Source organism: Argiope bruennichi, chromosome X1, assembly GCF_947563725.1.
Source record: "Argiope bruennichi chromosome X1, qqArgBrue1.1, whole genome shotgun sequence".
In the NCBI taxonomy this organism is placed as follows: Eukaryota; Metazoa; Arthropoda; class Arachnida; order Araneae; family Araneidae; genus Argiope; species Argiope bruennichi.
In genome coordinates, this window is record NC_079162.1 from 28,611,180 (window position 1) to 28,623,909 (window position 12,730).

A 12,730-nucleotide genomic window follows, 5' to 3' on the forward strand; every position below is an offset into this window, starting at 1 on the left:
CTCTAATTTACATCCTACATGAAGTTTGCACAGCCACTTTTATCTCTGAGAAGTTTTCTTTTCGAATCAATTGATTTGTATTTAATTTAAATAGCATGACCACTTTTTAGTGAATGTTGACATTCTCTAATGAATGTCGACGCAAATATATCGGTAAAAAACCAATGTATTTGCCAAATATCATCATTTCTTGCTTACAATGGCTTATGTCGACATTCAGATGCACTGATGGTGGATGTTGAAAATAATAATTTTATTAAGACAGAAATGCAATTTTTAAAAACATTATTTATTATTAAAACCTATAATGATGTATGTCAATATAGGTGAAAGCTTAAATAGCAGCTCATATAAATTACTTCAGACTCTAAAATTAGCAGTACAACCTAAATAAGAAAAATAACTATAATAAATTTGCACAGAAATTACACGATAATGTTATACAGTTTTATTTGCTGCTTGTGGATACCATTTTTGTTTGCTAATTTATGAAAGTCGAATTCTTCTATTCCAACAACTATTTTATCATAACAAGCATTGCAAACAATTGCAATGTTTCGGATATCTGTAAGATCCCAGCCAGCAACAGGGAGTTGAACAGGAAAAAAAGTTTACTTTCGAAGTTCGTAACATTTTTGCTGCTTGCAGAACAAGATTCTCTTTCGCGACCGCTCTCTGAGCCTCTTTCGAAAGAAAAAAAAATCGTAAAAGTTTCCTAAATAATTATTTTTAATTAGAGTTCTTTTTAGTTATCATTAATTAATGCTTTATTTTCTTATTTATTTTCCAACCTTGTATTCTTGTCAACATTTTCCATTCGAAAATGGGTTTGCAAAAGTTTTTCTTTTTTTAAAACAAGGTAATGGTTAAAAAAAATTTAAGATGCATTTAATTAAATAAATGCATTCGAACTGCAGGAAGATTCTTGCGGTTTGACTCGTAAATAAATGTAAAATCCAGAGCTTCACAAATTCAAATGCCTCAATTTATGCTCAAGAATATTCATTTTAATAAATAAAATAATTAACAATTTCTTGCTGGTTTCTTCTCTTAAAAATGTATACCTGCTCTTTTTTCTTAAGTAAAAATATTAATTCTTCAAATGCAAATCAATTAATTAAATTTAATTAAATTTGTTCATCAGTCATAAAAGTGAATTGGGAAGAAAAACATAATGAAAAATTGGAATTTAGTAAAAAACACTTTGGAATTGCCTTTAACTTATGGATCAAATTCAGAATTTCCTAAATATTCCGAATTCCTGATTAAATAAATCTTAGCAAATGTTTTAGTTTTGCTATTTCTTGATCCATTTTTAATCTGTGTATTAAAACTTTTAATTATACATATATATTTAGAATAGCTTCAATTTGAATTCATTCAACATAAGGATCATTGACTGGGGTTTGTACTTGCATTTTAAATGCTGTGTTGAATAAAGATTTTTCCTCAAAAATTTATCTGAATTTTTGATTTAGAATATTTTTTCTCAAAAATTTATCAGCATTATTGAATAGAATATTTTTTCTCAAAAATTTATCAGCATTTTTGATTTAGAATATTTTTCCTCAAAAATTGGTCAGCATTTATGTTAAGAGAATGGTAAGGAATATGTCTTGGCCACCAAATTATACCAATTTTAAAACTCTTTTGAAAGATTTTATGCAAGCCATTTCCTAACTTAACGTATTTTTCTAGGGATATTCTTATAATGAGGAACTTAGCTCAATTAGCCTCTACGTTGGACCAGTATTAAACGTGTCTATCATTTAATGATACTGAAGGCAAATTAACCGTTTGCTTTCAGAATTCGTCCATGGGGATTCTATGCTTGTTGCAGGTAAAATTTTCATGCATTGAAGGCAAGCCTGTGGGAGCGTTCCTAATTTTTCACCAGACCACTTAAAGTGACTTATGAAAATTAAGCCAATAATGGGAGTGTCTAACATCGACCGTCCACTGCATAATAAAGAAGAGAAACAAAACTCTTAGGTAATCTTTTGAACGCTCCACTTTATTGCTTTGTGAGAGTTATATGCTAAGCCTGTAGTAACGGTAGAAGCTACAGAAAACTTTAGTAATTTTTTTTGTTGAAAACTATTTTTTTTTTTTTTTTTTTTTTTTTTGTCATTTGTAAAATGTTATTTCACGATCAATACAACTACTAACATTCCACTTTAAGAAATTTTTTTAACAAACGGGCATAAAATATTTTAATATCTATGAAGAGTGGAGCAAAAACTAAGTTAATGAAACATTTTTAGCTCTGGATGCTATTGTTTGGTTATAATATTAGATAATGGATTGTCGATATCTGATCGAGTTAGAAAGTATCCAATCTGATTTATTTATAGAATAACAGTTATTGCATGTATTTAAAAAAGAGCAGTGTTCAACGGATATTCCTGTCCTAAAGTTTGTTTCTTTTACAAAGGTTTAGAATAGAACGAAAAAAAAAAATTGTTCATCAAAGTAATGACATGATCCTAATGTAAATAAAACACAATCAATAGAAATCTGACTTTGAAACTACATAGCATTAAATTTTATACTTGCTTTCCCTATCAAACAGATAAAAAAACTCACGGTTTTGCACTCGATGAATTAACACAAAAGTTATTTTTAACTTGCCACTGTGAACTTTGATCACTTCTCACTTTTATTCAGAAGAGAAGTCAAACTTATGTTAGGCAATTAAAATATGCTGCGCTAAAGATATTTGGACATCAAATTGTTTATATGTAGTGACATCGATGCAACATTTGTTTGCCCTACAAAATATGCTGTGCCAAAGAGCAAAATCTATTCTACTAAACCCTTTTACCGATGAACAACTTATTCTCATTTAAATTATACCTATATACTTTTCAGAGTGTTTGAAATAATTTAATCCTGTTTTATTAAAGAATTCAGCATATCAATAGCAACTTTGTAGAATTTTAAAACAATAAAATCAATGATTTCTTCGTTTTTATTGCAAAATAACTTATCATAGATGTAAATATAGCAACGGAATAAGAAAATATTTATGCGAAAAGAATATACAATTTTTAATTGAACTATGCTTTAAACCTTTTATTAAAACATAACGATATTAACCAAAATTCTTGAAGTCGTGTAATCTAAAAGTAGCAGGATAAGTTTATTCAGGCTCATTAATTTAGGATAGTAACATCTTTTACATCAAACGGTAACTTTGTTTTAATACTTGATGATAGATAATCAATATGTATGGAATGAAATAATCTTGGTAGCATGTATTTGACGAAAAGACGATGCCTACGATCTAATTAAGCTGCACTTCCTAATTACGCTATGCAGCTTTAACTGCCAGCTGCTTTCTGACAATAGTTTCACCTGCCGTCTGCTTTGAACTAACTCACGGTATCGTCTGACCATAATGAAATCGATGACGAATTTTATTAATATTTCATATGTTTTATTGAATTTACCAAAAGAAATTTGTAGGTGATATTTCATAATGTTAGGATGACTTGGTATGAAGTTCCTATAAAAATAAAATATTGATATTAAGCATAATATACGGAATAAATAATTTATTTGAACTAAAATCTTACTTTTTCAATTTTTGAATTTAAATTTTCTACATATAACTAAAAACAGTTAAGTTTTCTAAAAGATTTAAGCTTATTTAATTTTTCTAATAAATATACCTTTAAACATTTTTAATTTAAACATATCCATCAGTGTTTGCTTTATACATATACTTTTGTTATATTTATTTTATAATAAAGTAAAATGTCAAAATAGGCTGGCAATATGCAAAAGTATCGACGCAGATTTGAATATTTAAATAATTTTATTTTAGACTAAACAAATAAAGAGATATAATACACTTTAAGCGCCAAACTTCCTTTCAGTCTTATTCCAATTAAATCTTCTATTTAATAACAAGCTGCCCGAAAATTTTAAAAACAGAAGCATTTTATTTACACATTTCAGTTTAAAGAAATAATCAACAATGTTGATAATTGGATTTTCAATTTCTAAGATCAAACTAGAACTCAAATTTTGCAAAACACGAAATGTAACCAAACGTGGTAAACACTGTAAGGGAGATAAAGTAATTTAATTTTATCCTTATTTTGAAATACGCTTTATTTTTACGCGTTTTAAACATAAATCGATAGTAAACAAACACGTCTTTACTGTCACATTACTCAAGTTCTAAGTAATTTAAAAATGTTATCAAATTCCACCACTCTCTGCCTAACGAAATTATATTTTCACCCCACTTCATAGAAGCTTTATTTTCAAACAAACAAACGTCTCCGAAAAATCCATAAGAAGTACAGTTTTCCAAATCTTTTTCTGCAGTTGAATGGATTGTGAACCTTGTAAAGCATACGCCAAAACACCTGCTTCTTCATCGATTTCAATTATTGATTTGAAGGCCGCAAGTGCCCAACTCTTATTTCACGTCATTTATCTCTTCTTGTGTCTAAGGGTGCTAATTGAATAAAAGATTATAAAGTCTCGAAAGCAAAAGCGCGGCTTGAATTCTTCAAAATCGATTCGATTTCGACTCTTGGAATTCTGAGATTACCTGTGTGAAAAGCGAAATGGGATTCCGATTCTCGAGAGGTAACATATTACTGAATGTAAAATTAGTTTACCTCGCTCCGTCGGAAGTCGATATTTGTTCTGACGACCCTTTGGTTCAGTGGTAGAGGGGGCCGGAAATTATTCCCAAGAGGTGCTTTTGGGTTATTTTCAGCCCCTTGCATTAACTTCCGCAGAATGTAGAGCTAGAAACAGAAAGGAAGAAGGAATTAGACACTGGCATTTCTTAATCATACGGGGATGAAAGTTTGGTGGGGCTTCAAATTATCAATGCATTGCAGTCCTTGTTGTAATTAATGGTTTCTCTGCGAATCAGAATTTGTAATTAATCGGAGAGTTATGGATAGATAGATTCGTACCTGTTGCTTGGTAATGTAAATCGGGCGATTCATCACGATCCACGTGACCGTTTCTTGACAGCCAGGCATGGTTAAAGAGCCTTCGTAGGTCATGAAGAAATGAGTATCCGGTAAGAGATCCCGCACTGAGAGGTGTTGCAAATGAGCTTCTTGACCTGAAAGTAGACATATTCTTGACCATGCGCTTTAAAATAATTGTTATTTTACCAAATTCTCTTCCGTGATAGTAAATCTCTCTCTACTTCCTCACCCAAAAGCAATTTCTATGTTAGTTTTATCTTTTTTATTATGTCTTTTATTAAATTCTTAACTATAAATCTCAAAATGAATAAAACTGATGTTTAGTATAGTTTTATATAATTTATGTTGTTTCGACAATGAGTTAATTCATGATAACGTATTCTTCTTATGTCATAAAGTATCTTATTTAGTAAGGAATCCATCGCCAAGTGTAGAAAATAGACTTTTGATTTAAAACTAGATAAAATTTAAAATTTTATTCTATTTTAAATTTCGTAATACATCCTACTGGATTGCGGCGTGTCATTGTCTCATTTATGACAAAAGGGATTTAAGTACTTCAAATAAATTCATTAAAGTAAATTATTATTAGAAATTAATAAAGTTAAATCTTTCATTAAAGTGGATTTAAGTAAAATGAATAATAAAAGGAGGAGTGAAACCAGAAATTCTAGTGATGTCTATTAATTTTCTTACATCTATTGCCTGAATTTTTGATTTGTGGTAATATTCAACATATATTTTACAAAGTTCGGATGTTTTTCAGTTAATGAGGATACAGATATTATTCAAAAAGTTGATAAATAGCATTAATTAAAATATGAAAGAGATAACAGATAATGACATTCTTTTTTTTTATTTGAAGGATCAAATTTGCTGAAGAATCAAGAAAAAATAACTTTCTTGGAAATTCTTCACGATAATTTTCTTTGAAATGGAAATTAAATTTTTGGTCACTCACAAGATTAAGTAATAGAATGAAAAAAACCATTATGATACTGTTATTCTGGAAAGGTTAAATGTTATAATTTTTATTGGAATGGTGTCATATGCTTTTTTTTATATAACTGTCGTTGTGTTTTGTGAATTTTAGCTTTCTTTATCAATGTTCCTCAAACCGCTTTTGTTAACTTCAATTACCTATGGGTTGCTTACACTTTCTATTAAACTTCGATTCTCGAATGCACTCTCTCTTTTCTATGTCTTAATGCTACTTAACACATAGATCGGCAGCTTTTTTTTCCCACAAGAAGCCATTTTTAGAAATTTAATCGAAAAGAAAACTTAAAGCAGCTTCAAATAAGCAATCTGAATTGTGGAATTCTTCCAAAAATTGAACCTAAAATGTTTTTTTTTTATTGTATAGTTGAGTACTTTTTTTTTAGTATACACAAATAATACAAACTCTGTTCAATATTTGAATAATAATATAAATATTGAACTAATTATTATTTATGTTGAAATAATTGTAATTATCAATAAATACCACGTTCACCATATTAAAATAATTGCAAATACAATTATTAAAAGTAAAAAATAGGTGACTTTAAACATTTTTATATTTATATTATTTTCTTTTGTTAAACATGTAAATAGTATTAAATATTTTATAATATATTTAACTTTTATAAATAATGATTTAAAACATATATTTCATCAAAAATAAGAAGAATATACAGTTTCTAATGAGATTTCTACTGTTGAACTTTTAGAGATATGTTGTGAAAATTTTGTGAAAAAAAACAAACCCAATCATTCATTTTCAAACAAGAAAGTAGACTTTTATTGTTTAGCTGATTTTTTAGTCCATCTTCTGTAAAATTCATGTTTGAAAGCATCTATTTGTAAAAATATGTTGATCGAAAACTGGAAGCAATCCAAGGGCAGTATAAGTCCAGATTAAATATTCTTTTCCTTATAGGTTTCACGTCTTGAATTGGGAGTGAGCTTTGTTTAGTGCATTAAGCTAATTACTATCTATAAAACAAACTTTAAATTTTTAGCTAAATTTAAAATTTTAAACTAAACTTAAGACTTAAAATTTTAAGCTAAACAAGAAATAGTATGTTATACACATATAAAATTCTTTTTTTTCTTAATATTTAATTTTGTTGTATCTATTTTATTTACTAGCCCAAGAAGAACCGCGATTATGCATTTAAAGTACCACATGAGGTTCCTTAGCTATAGGTTACCTATATTTATCTGAAAGTATTGGGTTTCACCTAATTCATTTCTGTTGTAGTGATTTAATTCATTAGGAAGAGACATTAGGGTTTTACCATGCACAATTAGAAAAATACAACGTTCAGTATAGGGAGCTCATAAAGATAATTAATATTTTCATAACACCGTTTTTCGAATAACTTTTAAGACAGGATGGAAGCGTGGATAAGAGATCAAATATATGATCGAAAGTCGAAATAAACGATATAGCCATCATACTTTCATATAATTCCGTGCCATAAATATATCATTCCAGAAATTTCTATAACGCAGTTACTGTCATTTGCAGAGCAACTTTTAGTGGTGCTACCCATGAGCGGATTATAGTTAGCTTAATATTAGCGCTGCCCCGTTTTTAAACACATAATTTATAATCCTTATATTTTCTTTTATCTATAAATTCATAGTCGAGGGATTCATATTTGTAATACAATGGGCTTTTCTTTGATGACAATAATTTCTATTATATTAGAGGAAACCTGAATAACTTATGCAAGAAGTTCTAAAAATTTCTATTGTTATATTTAGATTTCTAAAAAATTATTTTCTTAAAGTAAAAAAGTAGATAAACTGTTTTTGAGAAACTAAATTTTTACACTGAATGAATTTCGATGATATATTAATATAGCTTTATATTAACGATGTCAATCATTTAGTTTGAAATGTACCTATCGCGTCGATACAACTGTAAGGTGTTTTGATTTGTTTTGTAGTTTTTTCATGTCTTGTGTTTTCCTGCACATTTGCTATATACATCCTATACATATATTTTCTAATTTAAGGCATAATATTTTAGAAATAGCAAAATCATTTGCTTTGATTGGCATTGTTAGTAAATTTTCCTTTGTTCTTTATATAGCAAATTTATTTGATAGACCTTCCTATTACAAATAGACAGTCCTACTTTTTATATTAAAAAATATTTTATACTTACACTTAAGATTACTAACTCCTTTAACACTGATTTAGCATTCGGTATAAGATAATACATATGACAGCAATAAACATATAAGATAATTTTGATGATTATTTTGATAGCAAAGTCCTCTTTGATTAGGACTTCCGTTAAACTTCAGATTACTTGTAGATGAAGATTTCCATGCTTGGATTGCATTTTTAAATTTTCTTAATCATATATATTTGACCATAAATTTTTCCTATATGGAGGGGAAAAAAGTAAAAACGGCTTAATGAATAAAAATTACCGATTCTTAATTTTGAATATATATATGTAATTATATTTTGAAACTTTAATTTCAATTTAATTAATTTCCAAGATTTTATCTTAAGTTAGCCCATAGTAACTTCATTCTAAAATATTCTCTTATTTCGTGTTACAATTCCACTTTCTCTACTTAATTAATTCAAGAGAAGCTTTATAAAATTGCTTAGTCAGCTAAACGCCGATACTTTCACAGGCCCAGCGTGAAGAGGTAAAAATGTCCAGTAAGCACATTCTTTCTTAAAAGATCCCTGTGTTTCCCTTACATGTGATTAACATGCGTCAGAAATCCCTATCAGAATCTTATTAATATATTAGCACAATGAAGAAATATTTTCCCCATCAAAATCTAAGGTTATATAAGGCGAGGGATAATTTATTTTGGCCTTCTTCCCTACTTCTGCTTTTGCAACGCTCTGTGGCGGACGTGCGATGTCCGCGCCTTCTTGTAAATAATCATGCTTGCCTCCCGGAAAGAATAAATCGAACTTTAAAAATTACTAAATCTCTTCACTGTCTTCAAAACTGCATCCTGCTTCATAACAAATAATGTTACATATTAAAGAGCATACATACATATATATATATATATATATATATATAAACTCTTTCAGAGTTCACTTCTGCGATTTAGGACGAAACATAATAAGCTAATTCTTAAATTTCCTTGATTGAAGGAATTAAAATTTTTCTACGATCAAAAACTGTTTCTGCCACAAGAATATAAGAATTTATTAAGAACTGACTTTTGTGCATTTTTATTAAATACTTGGAAAGGAGAAATTGTTTAAAAAACGAGATTTGCAAGTTTACACATATAAGGATTATAAATAAAATAGCAATTATAATTTGCTTTAAAAGTACACAAAGATGTATTCGAATTAATTTCACCATTTAACAATATAATTTCAAGAATATGAATTGATCCGAAAAATTAAAAATCCAAAATTTCAAGAACCGAAATGAAAAATATCACATAATAACGCAGACAAATAAATTAATAAAGTTATTTGTAATATGATTAACGCATTAAAAATATTTATTAGTTTGAAATAATTAAATAAAAGATAATTAAATATTTATGAATTTTGAAATGATATCATAATATACCGGAATAAAACCAACTATTCAAAGCAATAATTAAAAAAAAATAACGATCGAATTCATTATAATTATTTAGGCAAATTCTCATTTAGATTAGTTTTAAATGATATTTAAATATACATATTAAAGAATGTCATTTCCAACTCGTTTTTTATAATATCCCATTAAACAGTTAAAAAATCGAGCTCGTAATTGGTTAAATTATTCTAAAGCGTCTGTATGATTTTAAAATGTGTAGGAGTGAAATAATTAGATTTTGAGTTAGATGGGAATGTAAAAATTCAACGTTGATTTGAGATAAATTTTGTAAAGTCGACTATTTTTAATTTGCTTAAAGTGCGATGAACTTTTTTTTATGTAGGACGAAAAAAAATTCTTATCTATGATCCAGAAGTATAAGAAATAATTTTTTCTAATTAATTTGGAAAATACTCACCTCTGTAAACTATTCTATGCAGTTGACTTGTCAGAATCCGTAACTCAGCATTCGACAAATCTCCCATCTATAGAAATATGTTGTACTCATGTGGATTATGTTAATAAAAACAATTGTTATAAAACTATTTAAATAAACATATTTGTCATTGTTTGTTGAAATTCAATTACGAAAAATGACAATTATGTTTATTTAAATGGTTTGTAGCATATGTTTCTTTATAGATTGCCTCTAAAACACCAATAGAAACAAAATTGTACTTCTAGTTGTCTATCTGTCATAAAACCTTCAAATATATATATGAAGTTAACATTAATTACTTTCAATATAAAATAAATAGATGGAATTATAAAATTTAGGTAATCAATATATAAATTTTGTCAATCGCTTTCAACACAAACATTTTTCCTGAGAAGGTAATTATTCTTGAATTATTTTAGGTAATTTGAAGAATTTTTAAAGGAAGTAAAAAGCAAATTTTGAAAATTTCTTTAAAAATTATGTATGATCTTATAATTTTACGATATTTTATAAAACAAATATATAACAGTGTAATGATTTGTTTTCCTTCTTTAGTTTAAAAAAATATGCAGATCTAAAGGAAGGAAATAGGAATAAGTATCTGATGATATCACATTCATAATAAATAAAAATGTACAAACATCTTAAAATGAGCAAAATAGATTTAAACGCTAGAAGAAGCAAAATAATACTTTTATTTTTGGCTTAAATAAATATTTTCAATTTTGTTCTAAAAAAATTCAGACAGACTTAAAATCTAGAAAATGTATCTAATAAAAGAAAAATCCAAAAATCTATATTTTAAATGAAATATATAAAAAGTACATGTTCATGAATTTTAAATTAATATCTATACTTCTAAATAAGAAAGAAAATTCATATATAAATGAAAGGCCTGTATTAAATATTTGAAAATATTGCCATTGTGGTCAAGATCAAGTAAGGTTCATTTAAGCTTTATTTGTGTGAGCAAATATCATCCAAGAGTGCAAATCAATTTAATTGCATTAACTTAGAGGGAAAGTTTGCATTCATGTCAGGAATTATTAAACTCGAAAAATAATTTAAGATGAATCCTTTGAAGCTTAGAAACAGAATGAATTTAAGAATATTATCTTTCACTTAGAGAGTAGTGCTTCAAAATTAATGTAAACATGCAGATATATGTGAAACGATACAACTTATAAAGTAATATGTATTCATCAGGATACTGCATATTATCGACATGAGACTAAAGCATCGACTATCGACATGAGACTAAAAAATCGACATGAGACTAAAGGAGTGTATTAATCAATTATTTAATTAATTACTCGCTTTTTAGATTTCAGCACTTATTCAAAATAAATTACAAGAGACAATTTATTTTCCTCCGATGCTTATTTATTATAAATAGCAATAGACAGATTTAGCCATTTTAGGTATTTGCTCTCTAAAAATTAATTAGATGTTTATATTAAGCTGCCTGCAGTTAAATGTAAAAAAAATATTATGATAACATTGGCCTATTTAAAGTATTTGACTAAAACACATTATATGCTTGTTGACTCTGCAATGTGCATTTAACTCTGACATCATGCAGCCACTTGTGGAGAGCAAAAGGCTAATCGTCCCTAGATTGATACTAAAGAAAAATTAAGTTGATAATACTATGAGGTACATCAGTGCAATTAATATATTTCACAGTAATTGATGTACAAGGTATATCAAAAGAGTGAGTACATTACATTGTGAGCTATTAGATAGGAGGTTGTTTTGGAAATGCACTGTACATTGCTAAAACAACACGAGCAGCACCCAGAGTCATTAGTCAAAGCGCATTAGAGATTGATTAAACGAAGCGTATTAGAGATTGATTAAGACGGCATTATGAGTTGAAAGGTTTTTGCATCCATTGTAATGTAAGCTTCGTTATATTGACACGGCAGTTCCCGAGCCCTTTAAAATTGGACAGGATTGTCATGAATACGAGTCGCATTAATGTTATACCGGATTTTGCTAACATGATGTTTATCAGTAACTTTATATATCTCTGAAGGAAGAAAGAATTAGAGGTGGGGGGGGGGAGGGCAAGATGAGGTCTGGTAAATGTTTTACACTGAAAGTTCTTTTTGTACGGCGGCTCGTTCTTTGCCATCCGCATAACGCAATGTTTCAAATACATTCTTTCCCTGTATACCTCATCTGAAAATTTCCTACCTTAAACTCTACAAGCCAACAACTAATGTCCTCTTATAGTTGCAGGGACTAAATATATTTTAATGATTTTAATCATGTCATAATGGTTTGCGAACACCATTTCTTATTCAAAATGTTTTCACATTCCTAATCGGTACCTTAGATTTGTACATGCCTTTTTGAAACACCGTGTATCTCACCAGAACTTAATTTTCTGCCCTAACAACTGTCGGTCTTAGAAATAAAATTCTGTATTTAAAGCGAAAGTCATTTAATTTCATAAGGATCTTTCAAAATCCCTAAAATGAGTAGAAATCCTTATTGCAACACCTATTGGGGATGCCTGAGTGTACAGCTGTCTGCGTATGGTTCACACACGTTTCTTTAAAAGAACAGTTTAAGAAATGACTTGTTTTGTTTTCTGAGCACAGGTTGAAAATGAAAGATATTTTTTATGAAATATTTGCTTAATATAAATAAAGAGTAATAACTAATGATAAAGTTCTCAGCAATTTACAAATAAGCTTCATCATTATGGGTGTATCTATAACAATATAAAAAACAATATATAAAACTCAA

General features: G+C 28.2%; 1 protein-coding gene across 4 annotated transcripts in view; it reads right to left on the minus strand.

The window, feature by feature from the left end:
- LOC129959114 (carbonic anhydrase-related protein 10-like) overlaps positions 1–12,730 on the minus strand; it is a 191,395-nt gene that overhangs the window by 46,409 nt on the left and 132,256 nt on the right. For 3 of the 4 annotated variants that reach the window (XR_008783401.1, XR_008783400.1, XM_056071929.1), the window contains exons 6-8: positions 9,953–10,019; positions 4,944–5,098; positions 4,638–4,769 (exon numbers count right to left, since the gene is read on the minus strand). Coding sequence is in view for 2 of the 4 variants with exons in the window: in XM_056071929.1 (XP_055927904.1) it covers positions 4,638–4,769; positions 4,944–5,098; positions 9,953–10,019 (354 nt within the window). In the remaining 2 variants the exon portion in view is untranslated. Of the gene's footprint in view, positions 1–3,363; positions 3,509–4,637; positions 4,770–4,943; positions 5,099–9,952; positions 10,020–12,730 lie in introns of those variants that run through there. The other variant, XM_056071930.1, reaches the window with a different exon arrangement.